Genomic DNA, 21,120 nt, shown 5'->3' on the forward strand with positions numbered 1-21,120 from the left:
AGTACGCTCGTGTAGCCATCGGCCGGCCAGTGTCTCCATTCTCCATTAGCATGTATTACGAGGGTCCTCATGGGGACGGACGGGCTCGGGTGTGGGTGCCAGCATCCATCAGCACGCGTCTTAGGAGAAGGGCAGGTTGCCCTTTGGACGGTAGAGTGAAGATCGCGGCAGTGTCTTTGTAGCCCTTGTTTCTTTCGAACATAAACTTTGTCTTGTTAGCATGTTCGATGTTGTTCAACAAAGCGATTGATTCTTATATAATGAAAGGAGGTTCCAAGATTAACTGCATTTGCAAAGGCAGCACCTACCCCTATTGTAATACCATCGGTATCATCAACACACGCGCGACCGACTCACTCAGAAGCATTGCTCATCTTCGCTGAGCAACGATGGCTGACCCAACCGAGCGCGGAACTCTGGGATTCGAATTCGAGTTCTTCCCCACAGCCATCGCACAATGGACAGTAGATGATATCCAGAAATACATCAATGCCGAGAATGATTGGCATGGATCCAAGATTGATGGCTCAGAAACCCTCGAGCAATTAGCACAGATATACCCCGGAATCCTGGTTCTTCCAGGGGAGGCCCGATGGGGTAAGGGTCCATTCATATACCCGCATATCATCAACTACCTACGAGAGCGTGGTGTGCACACGAACGATATTAACGATACGATAGAGCCCACGCTACCCGCGGATCAGGCGCTTCGCGCGCAGCCGACCCCTTTTGCTGAAAACGTCTTCAAGGAACTCTACCATCGCTGGTCCGTTACCGACGATGGGAGTGTGAACTTCAGGGGCACGTTCGATCCCGAAGCGCAGAACCCACGCGATTCTTATTTCGAGGCCGAGATGAGGAGCTGCGGAGGGGTCGAACTCATCTCACCGGCGCTGACTGACAGTCCAGAGAGCTTCGCAGAGGTGAAGAGGGTCTTCACGCTCGTGAGGGACCTGGACTTCATCCACGTTAATAACACCTGCGGGCTCCACGTCCATGCGGCCTTCGGTAAGCACCCGATAACTATAGCCCCTCTGCGCAAGATCGCTAGCCTCTTGTTTGCCCTTGACCCATTGCTGTCCTCGCTGCGCCCGGACAGCCGGAGCGGAAACGCGCATTGCCTGTCGATCCGGAAGTTCTCTAACGCCGCTCGGGGATACAGGCTTGTTGACGCGATAAAGGGACTCAAAAACCCCCGGAAGAACGTCGTCGACGAAGACGAGGCGGACTACTTCATGCCGGAGCCCAAGGCCAACGTGCTGGACTGGGTCCCGATCGCAGATGCTGTGCAGGCGATCGCAGAATGTAAGAAGCCCGAGCACGTGGCCTGGCTGATGACAACCCAGGAGCGGGCCAACTACGACTTCAAGAAATTCGTCGACGGTACGTTCAACCCCACCATCGAGTTCCGCGAGCACGAAGCGACACTCGACGTCGACGAGGTCCTCGCCTGGGGCCGGTTCTGTGTCGGGGTCGTTCGCTATGCGGCACACGAAATGTCCAAAGAAGACCTGGAGAAGATTGTTGGCATCTGCCACGAGGCTGAGACGAAACCGGAGCCCGGTAGGTTTTACCTGTGGGAACTGTTTGGCTTGATGAAAATGAGCGACATTGCTACGGGGTTGAAAGTCCCACAACCGCCAGCATAAGCTTTCTAGCTTCCGGGATGGGAATTGCTTACTAATGTCTTAGATGATCTCGATATTGTCCCAAAAACACCTGTCGATTTTGGTTTACTTCGGACCTTTGTTCGGGTGGGTTATCAATTCACCTACAGGCAAGGTCCATCTGTGAACTATCTATTGGTAGATAGGAGGAATCTGAAGCAATGTCTGTGCAGATTGGCTTATTCCATCGTAGACGAACGGGCTTGCCTCACGGCCGTTCAACTGACCGATTGTGCCACAAGATCTGGCATCAGCCAGCAGACAGTAGTAGCGAAACCAACAATACAAAATGATTATCAAATGATACGTATCAAATTGCATTCACTGTAAGTTCAAACAAGGAGTATACATGTAGATATTCAAACCGCTGTAAACTGAAATATGAACGCAACCGGGAATGCAGACGTTCATCGACGCTTAGATTGGCAAGTTTGGTGGATTTGCCTATGCTGGTTTTCAAGCAACGTATGTACACCGCTATCGTTGCGTCCAAATTATGTAGTCAACAAAGTCGTCGTACTGCAGGTCGTAAATAGGAGCCGCTAAGCCTCGGTTGATCGGGCCAGGGTTTCCAAGGGAAAATGCCGAGGGCACTTCAGGTGACACGGCGTAAACAGGGATGGACGGACGACCTGCTGGGCTGCTTCCTTTGGTTGTTTGATTTGCAAAGGATTTCATGACTGGTCAGAAGGCAAGCCTGGACGGACTTGGAAGCTGAACGAATAAGTTACTTCTTACGGTACAACGAGGGAGTCGGTACTGTGTGTGTAGCCTGCCTGATCTTCCTCTGTCCACGGAGGGCCCAAACAAAAAGCTGATGAGGAAGGTAGAAGCAAGGGACAATACCGGATCCTCTTTCCATTGAGTAGTTGCCAGCGACCTCGTAGTACTACATGATGAAAAGCATCAAAGTAAACTGCATGTTCTGCTCTGATCTACAAGCAGCTCTCCCGGCCTCAACGGCAGGTAGGTACTAGTCTTAGTCAGCAACGGCGGATAGGCCATCATACAACACTGAGTCTTAGTGCGGATGCCTTGGCATGCGTTCAGTCTTAGGTGATTGAAGAAACAAAACTAGAAAACGTTGCAAGTGCGTTGGGGGTGACCCAAGAAGTGTGGTCAACCCGAAGCTACCCCACTCCCAACAGACCTGAACGATTGCCTGGGTGACAGCCCACACCGCAACCCAGTCAGAAACCCAGGCAACGATTTCTCTAGCACGGTCTCCCAGAAGTCTTCTCTTCGAATGCTACGTCTTGTGGATTATCCATCAATCATCGTGTCACTCTATTGTATCTTCTCTTTCCATACATACCAAGTTCTTCTAGCATCCATCCATCGTATTCCCTTTTAGAACCAAGCATCATCACCACCACTTCCTACACGGCATCTATTGTGCTCTAAAATCTCTTGATTTTGATCACCACAACCTCCATTTTCTCTCCCTCCACCGCCTTGACGATCGACTTCTACCCTCACAAGCCCCAGACCGGCAAGGTACGAACCCGGACGATTCTGACACTGCCCGATGTACCAAACTTGGAAGCACTCAAACATCTGCCCTAAAGCGTGAGACAAGCTCTTACGGTCCGGATTACGCCCTTCTCAACACCAGTCACACCGCCAGAGCTTCCCGACAAAGGTGCCCAAACCTTGGCTGACAGATACCAAGGTGTACGTACGAGCACCCCTCCTAGGCATGAGGTTTAAACTGCAGCTGTTGGAGATAACATTGTTTCAAGTACTCATTCGCTTCATATTATTTTCGATCATTCTTTGGAATATGATTTCCTCTCCTTTCCTTTCCTCTTTTCGATCCATACCAAGTCTCCCTGGCAGAAACAAAACACTCGCAAACAGCAGGCTACCCTCAACAAATCCGACTTCAAGCAAGGTGTAATACCCCCAATGCCTTCGGAACTCTGACATTGGCTAATCCACCCCAAGGTCTACGTGCGGGGATGGCACTCCAGTGTCAGAAAAGGCGGCTTTTGTGGAAAGCTCGAAGGAGTATTGCGAGGAACACTCGAATACTGACCACCATACTACCAAAGATGTTGTGTTATGGGTATGTCCAGTGATCCGTGTATGTTGCTATCTGCAACTGTATTGCGTCGATACCAGCCCTTTCCCAACTCACCCCTTCCCATTGTTGACGCCAGCATCTTCCGCCTTAGTGTCTACCGCCCCGTCGCTATCAACCTCGCATCACTAGATGCTCCCTTGGCGTCTGGTCGCAAGCACTATCCCCTTACTCCCTCCCGTCGACGGCTACCTACATCACACGGTTACACAACGCATCTGGCCCGCACGGTCCCCCCAAGCCGAGTCACGTGAGCGTTCGTCTTATGCGCAGACCTCACTAGTGCTGTATATCTAACGAATGTGAGAACATATAGGAAGCAACACGGGTTGATACGCCCCCTCTCCGCGAGAGCCCGAGAGGCACCACCCCGATCGTTTTTCTTTGATACAATCCAACATCCTTCTTCTATATCTTTTTCCAACATCCTTCTCTAGCATCCTTCTCCGGCATTATTCTTCGACATTAGCCAGCATTCGTCTCCAGCATCCTTCCCTGGTCCTTCTTCTTTGATATAAGCCAGCATCCGTCTCGGGTATTATTTCGCCAATATCCTTATCTGGTATTCTTTTCCGGCACCTCGGCTGTAGCGCACGGACAACGAATACGGTGCTCTCACTTTCCGAGGCGTCCCGTTTCAGGGAACTCTGTATTCGAGTCACGTGAGTCTTTAATTTCATGCATTGATCATACTAGTACTCTATCTAAAGAATGTGAGGAGAAGTAAGAGGCGACTTGAAACATCTTTCGATTCCGAGCAGTTATGCTCCTACTCGAATCCATCCGAACACATCAGGGTTGGTTGATGATGCACTCCTAGAGGCTCTTACCTCCGTTCACTTTCATTACGCGTGAGGGTTTAACACCCAAACACTCGCACAAATGTTCGAGTTGATACGCTCCCTCTCCGCGAGAGCACCGAGGAACGCCCACCCCGATCCTTCTTCTTCAAGACGCCGCACCAAAAGCATCAACTGCATATCATGAGGTTCACCCAAGGGCCAGATTTCAAACTTGAACTGTTCCCGCTTCAATCTCCGTTACTAGGGCAGTCCCTGTTGGAGTTTTACCCTCCTGTTTTCGATATGCTTTAGTTATGTTTCGACATTGCAACCGGCGCTCTGACCAACCGGCCAGTCCGCCCTCGTCCCCTACCGAGTAAGAGGACGATATTGTCAAGTCAGCGTCTTGATTGTCTACTGGAGCTCATCACCACCCCTTAATAGTTCAGAGGGTACTTCTGCCTGATTCGAGGTTACCCACTGGAGGGTTGGGGTTTCTATGGCGAGAAGATTGAGCCTTACAGAAGCGAGAAATAAATTTACTACGCTCAGTGGTCATCTACAAGTCGGAGCTTGACGACAACGGCATCAGCATGCTCAGCGTCAAGACGCGCGTCCATTAGAAGCGCATGCTGCTGCTCTGCGGCCTTTTCATGCGCCCGACATACCCGGCCGGACCAGTGCACGCGGCGAGGCGGACCGGCCAGCCAGGCCCAAGGTTCAACTACGAGCTTTTTAACTGCAACAACTTTAATATACGCTATTGGAGCTGGAATTACCTCCGACCACGTCGTCGCCCGTGTCCGCGACACCCGCATCTACGTTGACTTCGAGACGGATGAGGTCGACGTAGATGCGGGTGTCCGCGAATACACCATGAAGGAGGGCCTGCGCGGGAAGAGATTCCAACAATAATTTCGAGCAATAAGCAACCCTTCAAAAAGGTCACAGTCTGCATCTTCACATCTTTTTGTTTGGCCTCTCGTACAAAAGACAGCAGCTGTGGGGAGCTTTGAGAGGAAACGGTGTTGGGATGGTAGACAAGTGCTTTGCCTGTACATATGATCACATTCCAGAGCTAGCCTCCTTCTCTTCAATTAATTCGATACTTACTACTCCATGTGTCCTAATGATCTACAAAGTGCCCGAGGAGCAAGATCAGCCGATGTGCGATGACCAATGCAAAGCCCTATCTTGATCATCAATGCAACTAATGGCGGCGAGAGCAGCGTTCGTCTGGTGACAGGCATCCATTTCTTGCTACGGGAACCAGAACTGTCCCGCGTACTGCGCCAGGAGTGCTTGACCTAGACGATGACTGGAGGTGGCGGAGGTCAGTGGAGCAGTCTCTAATGCCATAGACACACGTCATTAGGGATGCCCCTGCTTAATCACTCAGATCTCGTCTATTCTTTGTATGTAGCAGTGCAGGGGGTTATGACTTTCGTCATTCTTCCATGGGAGGTCGTTGACATCGCGAATCTATTTGTTTCTCGAACTTTTACAGCCTACTGCAAGTCACTCTGTTGCTCTCCTTCTCACATGAAGTTATCATTTGCCATTTAAATTCCAAGAAACTCAAGGCTTAGGACGCAAGGACTAATACTTTCGACAAGGCTCTCTTCCATCTCAGTTTGTTTCCTTTCGCCAAGAAAATAGAAGTATCACTTGAGCTAAAATATGAGGTTTTTGCAAATTATCCGAGCCCGCCACTTGCTAAGAAACCCATACTGAGTATGGAAACGAATAATGTGGCCAAGAAACCATGAGACCCTGAACGGCATTCCGTTGTCTCCATTTCTCCTCCTTCACTCGGCCAGAGTATTATTCCAAAGACTCTGTATCGTCACCTGCTTGACCCAATCACCGCCCGTATCGTCCTGCATGACCCGGTAGCCCAACTGTTTCGTCTCCCCTTTCCGAGCCAGAACCCATTGTCGTCAAAGGCCACTATCGCCCCTGCCGGTGTATCCAGCCAAGTCCACGCGCTGACCCCGGAAGTCGCTTTGACTGTGAAACGCTTGTCCTCATTGACGTAATCCAGCATCAAGCCGGGGTCAACGAGCTTCGCTTGCGAGAGCGGCATCGCATGAAACCAGTTCGTGTGGCGGAACGTCGTCACCTCTTCGGAGTTGGGCAGTTTCCCATTGGCTGTCACAGTAGCCTTCATGACGAGGTTGTTCGCGTGATCATCCAGTGTAGTTGTAGACACCCTTGTGCTGTTAAGCGCCCCGACCAACACCTCTTGCCCGCGCAGCCCGCCCTCCATATTCACCTCCTCGCCGTCCCAGGTATACCACTGCGCGTCGACGGTACCGCGGACTCCCTCCCAGAGGTCGCTCGAGACCCACAGCTCCAGTTCGCGCGTCGTCGCGTTCCAGAAGGGGCTGACGATGACGTGGGAATAGAGGTCGCGGGCGCGGTAGTGCAGCAGCTTCCAGCGCCCGGCGCGGTCGACGCCCGCCCAGGTCGGCGCCGCCCACTGGTCCTCGAGCTGCCAGTACAGGCTGCCGAGGGTGCGCTGGGGGAGGCCCGAGCCGCGGCGGTAGAACTGGATCTGGGACCCGTAGTAGTCGGCCTGGAAGACCTGTGTCGTCCAGCACCAGGCCGAGAAGTTGGCGATAGAATTCGTCTTATTCGGGGTCGGGTACCAGCGCTCGGCCGCCACGGTCATTTCCGCCATGCCCATCGACGTGTTCTGCCAGTTGCTCGTGTTGAGCCCGCCCGGGGGGTAGTGCCGGTTGCGGTAGATGACGGTCGTCGAGTTGAAGGAGAGCTCGTCCTCGGGCACGTACTCTTGCCACGTGTGCAGGGCGGGCATGGAGTGGTAGCCGAACTCGTTGGCGAAGCGGCCGAAGGGGTAGACGGAGGTGTTGAAGGCCACCGAGGAGTCGTACTGGTAGTAGTCCGTGTCGCCGTAGATGTGGCCGGGCTCCTTGTCATCGTAGCGCTGCTGCATGTAGGGCGCGTCGGTGAAGTTGAGCGAGATGAAGCCGTTGCTGGTGCTGCTGGGAGAGTAGCTGATGCTTCGCGAGTTTTCGAAGACGGCCGGAAACAAGGTCGAGAGGAAGAGCTTCTCGTACTCGCCCTTGATGCGCTCGAACTCGCTGGGGTGGGTCTGCTTGGCGTACAGGAGTATTTGTTCCATTTCGTTGCCGCCAGCCCAGTACGTAAGAGAGGGGTGGTGGTTCACCCGACGGACCTGGTAAACGGCTTCCTCGTACACGTTGTCGAGGAAGTCTTTGTCGACTGGGTAGAAGGAATCGCCAAACTCGAACTCGGTCCAAAGCAAGACGCCCATCTCATCAGCGGCGTCGAACATGAAGTCGGGAGAGTAGGCACCAGAAGACCATACCCTCAACATGTTTTGGTTTCCGGCAATTACTGTATCAAATAATGACCGTATCCGTTGCGGAGTAACTCGGGGCCAGAACACATCGGGTGGTATAAAGTTGGACCCCTTGGCAAAGAATGGATGGCCGTTGATCTCGAAGTGCCAATGGTTCCCTGGGGCCACTCCCATTGCGATCTCCTCATCTGGTACAGGCAGTGAGTTCAGCACTATAGTTCGGAATCCCACCCGCCGAGTCACTGAGGCTACAGTGATATTGTCTGGACCGATCGCGTTTACCGTAAGCCAGTATAGAGTCTGTGGTCCCATCCCAACCGGCCACCATAAATCGACTCCTTCGCTTGGTACTGTCGTCAGGCCTGTGACAACCCCCGGCGCCGAGGTAACATTTTGCAAAGCACCTTCGGCCACGGTCTGGTTCATGGCGTCCCGGAGAACAAAGTTGAGACTAGGATTGTCGATCGGTTTGCCAATGTAATCGATGCTCGCGTTGACGATCCAAGGCTTGCTCTGATCCGGAATCAAGTTGTTTCTCTGCCCTTCGCGGTAAATGTCCACCAACACATTGCGCGGGTGTACCTGCTGCCCGCGGTTGAGCTGGACGACAAAAGCAGGCAGCCACGGCCCCGCCGGCGCGAAGGCCGGTCCCCAGTCCCAGCCGAAGTCGTTCTGCTCTTTGCGCATGAACTGCCGGTGCGGGATCGTGAACAGACTGTTGACGCCGTACGGCCAGTCCGTCTGCCCGGCCTCGTTGGCGATGTCCTCGGTGATTTGCGGGGCGCTGCCGAAGTTGAGGCTCAGCGTGGCTGGGCCTTCGCAGTGAGCCAGCACGTCCGTGACGTTGAAGTGGTACTGCCGGAACTGGTTGTTGGTGTGGGCAATGTGCTGGCCGCAGAGCTCGATGGTGGTGAAGGTGTCGAGGCCTTGGAACAGTAAGAAGGATTGATCATAGTCAGGGAATCTGATGATGGTTAGTAGCCATGACTAGAACCTCATGATATCGCATTGCTCTATCAACGTACATGTCTGGGATGCTTGTGATATAAGTCCAATTCTGTTTCCAGATCCATCTCAGGTTGAAGTCATTGAGGCCATACTCGGGGTTCCCGATGACATGATTGGCGTACAGGTCGATATGAGCATAAGATGGGAAGCTAGCAGGGACGCTGATATCGATGGCCGGGTTGCTCAATGTCCACTTCGAGTCACTCAGGTCGACGATGCCAGGACTTGACGTGCCTGAAGCAATGCCATCGCCGAGGACCAGGGGCACTTGGAGCGCCATGGCGAGCAGAGAGAACAGTGAATACATGATCCGACAGTACAACAGCTCGTAAGGGGTAGGGAGTGAAAGCGTCCGAATCGACGATTGTGAAGCCACCTGGGAGACGAGTAGACAGACCCGGGTAGCTACAACATTTAAGGGCGAGAGTCAGTCGTGGGGTAGGTGCATATACGTTGCAGATCATGTGGAGCCAGGACGGGATATAATGACTGGCCGGCTAAGTGCCTAATGCATGCGCATGCAAGCCACAAAGCGGGGAGGAAGCAACGGGCAACGGTTCATCATCCTTTGTCTTGGTGCGGGGGAACGTATCACACAGAGGTAGTATTTACTGGCGCAAGGCCCTGGTAACACTGCTAACAGCACTCGAAGCTAAAGTGGAGATCGTGTCATGATCAGCATCAGTAGAACCTACATCATTACGGTAGACAATACCATCACTAGGGAATACGGATGACATTGCCTAGGCATGATGGCTACATCACAGATGTTTGAAAGTCCATATGATTTGGGTGTATAGTGTGCATTTACTATGAACAGGCATTGCCCATGGTGCGTGTTCCAGCGGCAGGTCCTTCGGTGACAACGGGTAATGGAGGCTTAGGGCTCGAACCAGGAGAAGGAGCCTGAGAAACGGCTACTCCATGCCATCCTCAACAGCTCCTACTGTGTCGTTCCTCGGTAGGTCCCGTCGTGAGCATTCCGTCTCCAGGACAAGACAACCAATTGTGCCGACATTGTGAACGAGCAAACCGTGCTGTGTAGTGGCTGGATCATCGGCGCTTCTTTCATCACTCAAAGATTCTGTTTCCTATTAATAACCAATTGTTAGCAAACGTACAGCTAGTCATCATGTTGTTGCCAGGTAATCAAAGAGATCGACTGTTCATGTGGTAGAAAATCGAGGAATGGACTTACCACCAAACACCCAGCGGGGCGTTGAGCACAACGAGGAAGCCGTTGCTGACTCCGGGGTTGCCAACATCGCGGCCAATGGTGCTGATCAAGAGTGACAACGCCTCGAACGGCGACAGGTAACCTGCTCTTCGCGAGTCCTTTGCTTCTGCCAGGGCCAAATTATACGAATCCGAAAAGAAAAGAAAAGAAAAGACAGTGGAAAAACCAGAGAAGGAACAAAACAATGCCTCAAAAGAATAAGCAAGAAGAATAAAGAAAAAGAATGATCGAAATGATGCCTCAAACGGCTTTAGCAGGGTGGCATGGGGTCTAGAGGGAGGTTCGGTCAACCGCTGTAGGGCAACGACCGGCTTGGTATCTCCCGGTGCTCAGTGAAGAGGCGATTGCGTCGTGATGGCAATATGTATTCCACGAGTCGAATGTGTAAGGGAAGGCGCTCAGGGGAAAAGAGGCCAAACTCGCCGCAAGTGCCGTGCGACCCGGCAGAACTTGGCCTTGTCGACTTTGTTGCGTGAGGCAACTTCCTCAATCTTTGAGTCTTTCGCGGGATTGACAACCTCGCGCACAGAGCGATACTGTGGCATCCCCTTCAAGGTAGGCATCCCACTTAAGGAAGCGGCAGTGCGATAGAACAACCACCGCGATGTGTACTTCGCCAGCATGTAGGCGCAGACGCCCCAGCACCACTTTCCTTCAAAGGTGGAGGTGAGCGCCGGCAGAGGAGCCTGGCGGACAGGGTACCCATCATGCTGGGCCCGGCTGATGGCGAACATGACGTCAGAGGTTTCGCTGAGCTTCTCCAAGGGCCCCTTTGCTTCTTGGACCTCTTGCAGCTCTTCGCGGAGGCGATCCTGGTACCATTCAGGGCTGTGGCGGGCAAGGCCCAGCATGCTGTGCCAGCGGTCAAGGAGGCAGCGCGTGATTCCGTCCATTTTTCTTCGGCAGGTCGCTTGAATTTGTTTGTGTGCTGCGATGTGCGTTTTGATTGCGCTGTGATGTGCGTTGTGAAGATGAGTCTGAATGATGTACGCAATGATCTCTCGGGAAGCAACTGTCAAACAGAGTGACAAGCAGGATTCGTGTGAGTGTGAGGGATGCAGTTGCTTGAGTGGTGAATTATTAGGCACACACCAACTCAGATGATGATGCAGAAGTGATGAGAATGCAGCAGAGATGAAAATGCAGCAGTGTTTGTGTTTGTGAGTTGCACGGGAAAAGAAGAGCAACCGATAAATGGAAGCCGAACAACTAGCTTGACGAATGGACTAGGCCTTTACAGAACAAACAACAAGCTGGGTAGGGAGGTACCTGTTGCTTCAGTTCAATGTTAGGGTTTACATATCATCAGCTCCCAAATCAACATTCCTACACGGTCTAGACACCAAACTATTACACCGAAAAGAAACTGACTGCATGCCCGCTAAGCCTGTTACCAACCATGGCCAGTTACATACCCCCTTCTTATTCCCCCCTTAAACCCACAGTCGTCGGAATCTACGGGATATCTGGATGTGGTAAGACTCACTTGGTCAACGAGCTCAAGAGCTCCCATCAACTTGATGCTTTTCGGTTCTACGAAGGATCTGAAGTGCTTGGTTCCGTTGTCCCTGGCGGCTTGGCGACCTTTCAGCAGTCCAACCCGTCTCAGAAGCAGGAATGGCGTCAGGTTGCCATAAACAAGATCAGGATGGAATTCGCCGCAGCAAAGGAGACAGCTGTGGTTACTGGGCATTCGATGTTTTGGTCCGAGGTAGAGGAGTCCGGAGAATGTGTCTTCACAGAGGCAGATGCCAACACATTCACTCATATCCTGTATCTGGAGGTCCGCCCGGAGGAAATTGCACAGCGTCGCGCAAATGACACCCAGAGAAAGCGTTCGCATGCTTCTGTAAACCACCTACTCAAGTGGCAAAACGCCGATAAGGAACAGTTGTCAAAGCTATGCCGCGCCCACGGAATCCTGTTCTGTGCCATTGCCCCGCGATCGACGCTTGTAAAGGATGTCGTGGTGCTTTTGCAGGATTTCCAGGTTCATAATGAGCACTACAACCTATCGCTAGCACAGCAAGAGATGGGAAACATTCTTACCGGCATGAGCAAGGACTTGAAGACAATGGTGATCTTCGATGCAGATAAGACATTAACCAGTCAGGATACCGGGAGTAAGTTCTGGGAGATGGCTTCCCGGTCAGAGGATAAGAGTGGCACCTTGAAGCAACTGTTCAGCGGTCCTATGCAGTACTCTTACACTGCATTCCGCCAAGCTGCGCTTCTCTATGAGCAGGAGGCGTTTGAGTCAAGCGAACATAGGCTTAAGGGACTTCTTGAAGACGTGGCATTGAGAGTGATGCTTCGCAGGGAGTTCATAGACCTGCTCGATCTAATCTCCACGCAAGATCATGTCGGTGCAGTCATTGTGACTTGTGGTCTGCGTCGAATTTGGGAGAAGGTAGTGAGAAGCCATCACCTTTCCGACAAAGTCTCAGTCATCGGCGGCGGCCTTATTCGAGATCGCTACGTCATCACGCCAGAGACTAAAGCCTCTTTGGTAGTGCGCTTGCGTGCTGTTCACGGGCTTTACGTGTGGGCATTTGGAGATAGCCCCATGGACATCCCCATGTTCCAGCAGGCAGACCAGGCTGTGGTCGTGGTTGGCGCGCCAGACCTAAGAAGCAAGAGTATGGAAGGAGCCTTGAGAAATGCCATCGACAACGACGGAATTCGAGTAAAGCAGCTTCTCCTTCCAAGTCATGTAGCCCCCATCGTGGGCATCGATCAAGCACCCGTAATGTCGCTCCAACGACCCGGCGTCTGGGATTCGCTGACATCGGCCACCCCTTTCTCAAGCCCCGGCTTCCAAGTTTTCGATGCCACCAACACAAATGCAGCCCGCTTGCTCATGACACCTACCCGAAACGCGAACATTTCAGGCCCAGCCTTGCGCGAAGCCCATGAGGACATAGGCCGCCACCTGGTTACCACCATTCTCTCCGACAAGCTGGGGTTGGATGAGTACTCGATACAGCATGTGCAGGGAACCCGAACTGTGGGATATCGAATTCATGCCGAGGCACGCACCACCATCGTCGCTCTCATGCGTGGGGGCGAACCGATGGCTTTGGGGGTAGCCAACGTGATGGAGAAAGCCATGTTCGTACACGCCAAGAAGCCAGAGGATGTTGAGGCACATCACCTACATGGACAAGCCACTGTCATCCTGGTTGACTCTGTGGTCAACAGTGGCAGGTCTATGGCTCAATTCATCCAGCATGTCCGCGGCCTACACGCAAGAATTCGCATCGTGGTGGTCGCGGGCGTAGTTCAACGCGAGTCCATCTCACCTGGGGTTGGACGCCTTCATGTCTTGGCGGATGAGCTAGGAGGGTTCATGGTGATTACACTGCGGTTGTCTGACAATCGCTTCAGCGGCTCTGGTATCACGGATACGGGTAATCGTCTCTTTAACACAACACATGTATTGTAGGGTCGAAGGGTAGTATTGATTTTTGGGAATGTTGGGGTGTGTTCAACTATCAGTACGACAGATTCAACCAGACATATTACTGATTGTATGAGAGCAACACATGGCAGTCGTTGTGGTAAGCCAGTGCGAAGACTAGCACGTGATTAGGCTCATGTAGGATAGAGGACAGAAATTCAGATACTGGGACATTGGAAACTGGGGTGCCAAACCAGTGATATCTATGGTACATTCGCATAACAGGTCAGTTCATAACATGCATGTATTGACATGATACGAAGACTAGGTAGTTGTCTCCCACGAACGTTCAGCTTTCCAGTGAGTTCAGTTGCTGCCTAATTCCAGCCTCTCACACGAAAAGAAAGAGTGGGTGGATAATGTAAGTACCTATGCATTACGTGTTTCCTCCATCCACCCCGACCCTTGGACGTTGTTGCACTTCTATACGAGCTCTATCAAGTCCAAATCATCCTTCTGCGTTGCAGGAGGGTCGGTGGTAAAGCAGAAAACCAGGGAAGGTGCCTTACCTACCAGTAGATAGGGATAGCGGCAACATCAGCGTGCTTCAGATGAACCGGGCTTGCACCTACCAACTGTATGAACCCAACAAAACCATGATGCAGTCTGTCAGAATGGTAGGTGCAGGCCAGTGATGTAACTGCACGTGGTTGTAAGTCCAAAAAGAAAAAGGGAATGCACCCTGAAGCGTTCCAGACTTAGGCGACCACTGCCTGCTCAGAGCTGCCTGTGCTACAATCAAAGGACAGGACCTTCCCAGTATGGTAGGGTCAGCACAAATCACATGCATTTACCATGAAATCTGTTGATCAATAATCAACTTGGCAGCCAGTCGCCTGTACAAGACATATGCAGTCACATACAGCCACTCAACAGTTGAACCCAACCCAACCCGACCCAACAACACTCCCTTGGCTGCTGATACAAGCGCCCATCAACATTTGATTCTAGTCCCATGTTGCATCTTCCAGTATCCTCTTTCTCGCCATGTCCAGTCTTTCCATCACCATTGACTCGCGCCAGTCCGCCCCAAGAGCAATTCCTCTCCTCCTCCTACCAAGTCCAGTCAAGGCCCTTTGTCCTTTTTGCTTTCTGAACCACACCAGATCATCCCATCAGACACAGAAGACTGGGAATAAGCAGTCTACAGTCAAGCAAGCACCAGCAAGCATGATTCCTATTGACCGACGAGGTCTTCATGCCAGTCTTAAGATGGCCATTCTATCATCCTTCTTCCCTCAGCATCTTGTTCTATCAGCTTGAGCCACCAAGAGACGGGTTTTGTTCTTTTGCATGATCATCCAACTCCCAGTCACCATCACATTTCATCACGAGTACAGACAGGACCAAACGGTTTTCTCGACGCTCCTTGATGGATGGGAGGAGCTCGAAGACTCGCCGGCTACAGGAGTCACTGTTGCACGGCGCCGCCCGTAGTTCTCACAACATGGCGAAAGGTGGCGATGGCGCCAATGGCAAGTCCAAGGGAGATAAGGCAGACAAGGGAGACGCGATCACGCCTGATTGCTCAAGATGGGGCCACCAGGAAGTTGACGATCAAGAGTGGCGGAACGAAACGAGTCGGAGCATTCAGGTACGTCATCAACACCTATACCCCTCTCTCCCGTGATAAACTCATTTCAACAAGCAACTGACTTATTTTTCAGGGCCTCCATCCACAAAAGTCCCAACGGGGCTGCTGGCATGGAGGGCGCTTCGATCTGCAACTACCAGCACAAGATGCTCGAGGACTTCGAGCTTCACACGCGCCAGAAGAACCCCAAGGACTGCCAGTACCACAAGATACACGAGGCCGGGACCAATCCAGTGCCATCTCTGCACCCCGACCGTGGCCAGCCCCCACGCCCTGACCCAGCACTATCTTGCGTGCAGCCGCCCATAATAACTTACACGCCGAGGCCCAGATACACAACAACACACACACAAAGACACATACGCACACACACACACACACACACACACACACACACACACACACGCACGCACGCACACACACACACACACACACACATACACGCACATACACACACACATACACACACACATACAGTGGCCTTTGGCAATCATATCGTAAGTTTCCCTCGTCGACATCAACACCCTTATCCGGGTCCAGTGTCTACCGCCCAGACTTCATCTCTCCTTCCTCTTGTCAAGGTCACTCCTACGGGCTGCAGTTGCTCGTTGTCGACGCCGGTATCCTCCCCTTTTCTTTTGGTTGCTAACTGTTCCTCCCGCCATCCAGAGACAATTGAATGTTTGCAGCTGCGTGCAGTCTTGGCCCCAAGCCTCCATGGACAACCCGATTGGTATCTCGTCATCTCTCATTTCAGACAGTGTTGCAGACGAACCAACCATTTCAACCTTATATTCAACCAACCAACCAGCAGCTCTCTATTGATCAACCAACCACGGCCTGCTGGAAAATGCTGCCAACCAACCATCCAGTCCCTTTGGTTGCCAACCAGTTGATATGGTTGATATGGTTGGATTGAAGCCGGAATATCACCCATCTCACGATATTCCTATGGTGTTGAGGGCCGGTCCCATGGAGCTGGAGGCCGATCCGACGGAGTATTGTTGTTCCGGAGCCCTTATCGATAACCTTATAATATGGGACTACTAGCCTTTTCGGACCTAGTCTCGGAGCTTCGAGCTCCATCTCCCGAGCCATCCCTCGAGCCATCATCCCTCGAGCCATCTCGAGCTCATCACCACCATATTACATCACTACATATCACCATCCATCACTATTCACCATGGTCAAATTTGGCTTCGCCGGCTTCGCCGGCATCACACTCGAAAACAGAGCCTTGCCGGCGTCACCGTCGAAAACAGAGCCTCGTCGGCGTTACCGTCGAAAATGAGGCTTCCGCACGGACCACAACACCAAAAATCATCACGAGATACGAACCAACCAACTGTCAACCAACCAACGCCCTTTTGATCAACCGTTTTATCAACCAACCAGCACCGAATCGGCGACAGGGGATAGTACCAACCAACCAGCGGTACGCTGGTTGGTTGGTTGGTTCATGTGCAACACTGATTTCAGAGCCGCGAAAGGATTTCCTCTCGTTGGCCAAAGCGCAGCTCGGCTTCATGAACATGTTCGCCATGTGAGTTGCCACACAGTCCTTGGCGGATCCATACTTCCATGGCTACCGTCCTGCTGTCAAGATGTACTAACACCTTTTGTGGTGTCTGATCAGCGTCTACTCTGGCACCTTAGCCTCGCGTTCGGTTCGGGGTTTTCCGTTGTTGGGGACTGTACTACTACTTGTACTAGTACTATGTACGGTACTATGTAATAGATACATGTACTATTACTATGTATTCTTATAGAATATTTCTATAGATATATAGATAGGACGGGAGGCCCCAGGGTATATGCCCCCCTGCAACAGCAGCTTTAGATGGGGGGCCATATACCCTGGGGGCCTCCCGCCGCGAGAGGGCTCCAGGTTGCCATTGGCGGTCGATTGGGACATCAACTGGGAGAACAGGAAATCGTTTTCGGAAGCGGTTCGAGAATGGAAAGCGCAATGAATCGGGCGGCGATATATACTGGCGGTCCCCCGCCGCGAGAGGGGTTTGGGCTTGGGTTGCGCAATATCTGGCGGTCGCGGGTTTGCCCTCAGCAGATCGTAACAACAAGGCTACTCTACTGCTTGCAGGACCCTTTCGCACAGCTAGGTCGTCTGCAAATGGAGGAGCACCAGGGAGGAGGATAGAAGGCTTTATGAAAGTACGAAAGTTATCCATGATGTTCGCAGCACCCATTCCAAGAGTTCCATCACATTGCGACGTGCTTCTGCGGGTATGAGTACGACCCAGCTGGAGAATCATTCCTTCCGGTGGATTTTCAAGGGACGTCAGGGGCGCACCAGACCCGACAGTGGTGGTCGGAAGACAAGATCGGGAGCCAGGTCACCCGCACCCCCTGGGGTGCTGAACAGAATCGAGGAGGACGAGAACGTTGCGGTCGCGTCTCCCTCCCCACCAGCCTTCTCTCCCCAACTCAGGCGGCAGCGGCAGCCGTTCTTTTCTTCTTTTCGATTCATACGAAGGCTCCCCGGCAGAAACAAAAGACTCACAAAGATCAGCCATTCGCGTGGCCTATTTTGCGGCGGTGCTCCGACCGATGGACGTCCGTCATCAATGACGCGTCCGGAAACTTATTGACGATGGATGGGGGTTTGGCTTCGAGGAGGATGGCTGTCTATAACCATAATTACCTTTCTCCTTATACGCATTATTTCTCTCATTCTTCTCTTCATTTCTATTGCATTGCGCCACGATGAACAAAACACCGGCCTTCGGCGCGAAAAGTCACCTGAAGGTCCATCGTCCATCTTAAAAGGCACATGACATCTTGGGCTGTATAACCGCATGACAAGGCTAGCTTATGATCCCGGGCGGACGGAGGTATCAAATTAGCAGCAGAAGGTCAATATACAGATTCCATGTCAAACAGGAGTGCTATCATTGAGTGCGTGCGAGTCCAAGAATGTAGTACAGGCCACATTCACCGGTGCAGCGGTCATTATTGCCTTGGGAATCCGTCACGTTTAGGAGAGGATACGGGAACTGAACAGTCTGAAATCTTCAGTATCTTTTGCGGCCGCCACCTACATCGTTTGGGATCAATGGCAATATTTGATGCATGTGCACATTGTCCTGAGAATTACCACCTGTCTTGCGCATTCACTTATCTTGTACGAACCAGAAACACTCGTGCGCTGCCTGTAGGATGTCCTCCGCGTTGCCGTCGTCCTCTTACTGTATGAATTTGGCCCATATATTACACCATATCCGCAACACCCCTCTTCCCCGTGTCACGCTCGGGTCTTCGTGGGGCTTTGCCGTCTAAGGAATAGTTACTAACCCATTTGCCGGCCTGTTTTCCCATCGGTGAACCGTCCCCACCAGCGAAACGTCGCGTATTCCCATAAGTGGCTTGTCTCATGAGCTGCTGCTGTAGCAGTCGAGGCGGTAGTTGGCTTTCCCCATCGTCGGCTTCCCATCCATATGTTTCCCCGTCCTTGATGCCAGACGCTTTCAGCATTTCTTTCTGCTCCTTCTCCCCCTTCTTCCGGACTCCGTACGAAGAAGCGGGAGATGAGGGAATGTTGCTGCTGGTACCGCTGCATGCGGAAGGCAGGAGTCGCGGGAATATGCTTGAAAGTAACGGCCGCAGCACCGCCAGGCACGCACAGGTGATGGAGATGTTGATCTCTATGCCGCTCCAGAGGGCGACGCGGACGACGGGACCTGACGGGTCGGGGGCTGTGACGTACTGCTCGAGGGCGATGAGGCGGATGACGGAGGCTATGATGACGCTGTAGATGATTTAGGAGAAATTGGAACATGTCAGAACTTGACTGCACATCGAAAGGGACACAAGGGCAACTAAGGGGTATTATTGTCTCGAATCATACTCACAAGCCACCAAAAGTGAAGACTAGCACCAACGCCCGCTTCTGCCGCCTCGAGATGTGAAGTCGATTCACCAGGGGCACGGGGATTGCAAAGATGACGAGGTCCATCAGGATGTTGGTCCCGGAGCAGATGTAATGGAAGACGGCGATATCCATGCAACGCGCCGGGCTGCCTGGTGTACCGGCCAGGGGTAGATCCCACATGGAAGCCACGGGCCAACAGCGGAAGACGGCGCCGAAGAGCGAGAAGAGTCCGTATAAGACGAGGATGCCCAGTAGCACGTTGCAGAACCGCATCGCGCCGGGGGTTGGGAATACTCGCCGGTACTGCCACACGATTGACATCTTGCACAGGGCTGAGGACAAGCCCCAGGCCGCGGGACCGAACCAGACTGCCTGTTTCAGGGGGCGCGGGGGCTTTCATGTTAGTCACCACAAGGGACCGTCGGGAAAATATGTATGTTCCGTTGAGTGGTTACGTACTTTTAGAAGCCATCGACGGGCATCAGGCTCTATCTCGATCATGGGGCGGCCAAATCCATGGAGGGTTGCTGTTGTCAAAGGACAGAGTGTGTTAGCAATATTTCTTTGGCAGGTTATAGTGTATTATGAGGGATGGGAAACAGAAGAGAAGACGAATACAAATGAAGTATTTGTCCTTACCACAGACGTGCGAGAAGTACCAGATCAGCGACATGATCTATAAGAGATGTGAGGGAGTCGTTCGAGTTAGCCTTTTTCGTGTCCCCCTTTCGTTTTATCCACGCAGCAAGACATGATTAACGATCTGCAGAGTTACTCACCAAAGAAGCGCCAATGAGATACTCGTCCAGCCCAGCGTGTCTGATGATGCCGCATCGGGTATACAGGCGCAAACCGACCGCAAGACAGGCGATGCCGACCAGCACCGTAATGGGTATCAGAATGCCCGCCATGGTAAACAGGAGTAAAACGAACGTATACAGTGAGAGAGTGGGATGCAATCAATTCAGTCCTGAGCTCCAAACCCAACGCTATCCGCCACGATGGAAAGAGAGGTGACCTTTCATATATCATTGATCTGATCCGGAGTCTTGGCGACAGTGGACTGGACTGTTGGCGCATCTAGGCCCCGATCCCTTGATTGGGGTACCTGTTCCTCCACCCCCTTGCTTCCATGTCAGCTTTGCTTTTTCCGGCTCAGCTCAGCTCAGCTCGGCAACATGAAGCTGTTAGAGTGCCTCGGAGGTGAACCAAGACATATGGACGTGCCCGCGCCACATGTATGTGGGACACAATGGCCGGGCAGACCCCAAAAGTGTGCAAGTCGGCAAAGGGACCGGAGAAACGAAGGAACGCACTAAGCGCGCCAACTATCCATCGGACCCGAGTAACTCATTTGGCGGCGCAGCGCCTATGTTTCAAGTGCATTGTTATATTATTCAGTGTCTACTGGAAGAACCGGAACAGCAACAGGTTACTTGGGTCAGGTTAACTGAATCACACCCAGCGCAAGTACTGCTTCGGTACCGACTTGGGTTACGAGCAGCCTGCCCCCAATCTTCTGTTTTTATCTTTGTCTGTCATTGTCGGGACCGTACCCATAAGCGTCAGCAATAAATGGATGTTTCGGCAGTCTTTTATGCAACACGGCGTCGCTTCGGCAAGGGATAGAAAACGAAGTCAACATAAATTGAAAGCTCTGTATCCTTGTTGGGTTCCATACAAGGGAAGATCCATACAAGGGAAGATAGTCACCAAGTGGCTAGTTGTCTCCGGTTGAATTCTTGCCTTATCCGAGAACCTGAGCATATGCAAGTAGTTGTCTCTAGCACATCCTTGAAACAATACTGTTGTTGTAGATAGATCGATCTCCGTATTCTTTGGCCAACGAAGTATAGACAACTCGATGGATGGCTAGTCATTCTAGCAATCTTATCTATGCTTCTTGTCTATGCAATGCGTAGATGCAACAAGTTCATGAAATAGCAAACCCCAAACGCCCTTTGTTCTTCTCTCTTCCCCTGCCGCTCGCTCGCTCGCTGTCTCTTCCGAGTCTCCTTCTCCAGGGCCTCCAGGGTATACATACATCTCTT

At 52.2% G+C, this 21,120-nt stretch overlaps 6 protein-coding genes across 6 annotated transcripts; 3 read left to right on the forward strand and 3 right to left on the reverse strand.

Annotated features, from left to right (window-relative positions):
* Nucleotides 1-389: 389 nt before the first annotated feature.
* On the forward strand, nucleotides 390-1,649 carry PG985_014441 (uncharacterized protein; the record flags this gene model as incomplete). Its single annotated transcript, XM_066834207.1, has 1 exon — nucleotides 390-1,649. One exon carries the CDS (start codon nucleotides 390-392, stop codon nucleotides 1,647-1,649), a length of 1,260 nt encoding a protein of 419 aa, XP_066678947.1.
* A 4,729-nt stretch (nucleotides 1,650-6,378) lies between these two features.
* Nucleotides 6,379-9,169, reverse strand: PG985_014442 (beta-mannosidase; the record flags this gene model as incomplete). The annotated part of the gene is made up of 2 exons (XM_066834208.1): nucleotides 6,379-8,845; nucleotides 8,907-9,169. 2 exons carry the CDS (start codon nucleotides 9,167-9,169, stop codon nucleotides 6,379-6,381), a joined length of 2,730 nt encoding a protein of 909 aa, XP_066678948.1.
* Nucleotides 9,170-10,524: 1,355 nt separating this feature from the next.
* On the reverse strand, nucleotides 10,525-11,019 carry PG985_014443 (uncharacterized protein; the record flags this gene model as incomplete). The annotated part of the gene is made up of 1 exon (XM_066834209.1): nucleotides 10,525-11,019. One exon carries the CDS (start codon nucleotides 11,017-11,019, stop codon nucleotides 10,525-10,527), a length of 495 nt encoding a protein of 164 aa, XP_066678949.1.
* Nucleotides 11,020-11,525: 506 nt separating this feature from the next.
* On the forward strand, nucleotides 11,526-13,571 carry PG985_014444 (uncharacterized protein; the record flags this gene model as incomplete). The annotated part of the gene is made up of 1 exon (XM_066834210.1): nucleotides 11,526-13,571. One exon carries the CDS (start codon nucleotides 11,526-11,528, stop codon nucleotides 13,569-13,571), a length of 2,046 nt encoding a protein of 681 aa, XP_066678950.1.
* Nucleotides 13,572-15,058: 1,487 nt separating this feature from the next.
* PG985_014445 (uncharacterized protein) lies at nucleotides 15,059-16,471 on the forward strand (the record flags this gene model as incomplete). The annotated part of the gene is made up of 5 exons (XM_066834211.1): nucleotides 15,059-15,180; nucleotides 15,254-15,473; nucleotides 15,658-15,677; nucleotides 16,053-16,178; nucleotides 16,231-16,471. 5 exons carry the CDS (start codon nucleotides 15,059-15,061, stop codon nucleotides 16,469-16,471), a joined length of 729 nt encoding a protein of 242 aa, XP_066678951.1.
* A 1,937-nt stretch (nucleotides 16,472-18,408) lies between these two features.
* Nucleotides 18,409-19,980, reverse strand: PG985_014446 (uncharacterized protein; the record flags this gene model as incomplete). Its single annotated transcript, XM_066834212.1, has 3 exons — nucleotides 18,409-18,946; nucleotides 19,050-19,441; nucleotides 19,849-19,980. The coding sequence occupies 3 exons, from the start codon at nucleotides 19,978-19,980 to the stop codon at nucleotides 18,409-18,411; spliced, it is 1,062 nt and encodes a 353-aa protein (XP_066678952.1).
* Nucleotides 19,981-21,120: the final 1,140 nt, after the last annotated feature.

This window comes from Apiospora marii (assembly GCF_038362585.1).
Source record: "Apiospora marii strain CBS 49790 chromosome Unknown utg000011l_segment0_segment0, whole genome shotgun sequence".
In the NCBI taxonomy this organism is placed as follows: Eukaryota; Fungi; Ascomycota; class Sordariomycetes; order Amphisphaeriales; family Apiosporaceae; genus Apiospora; species Apiospora marii.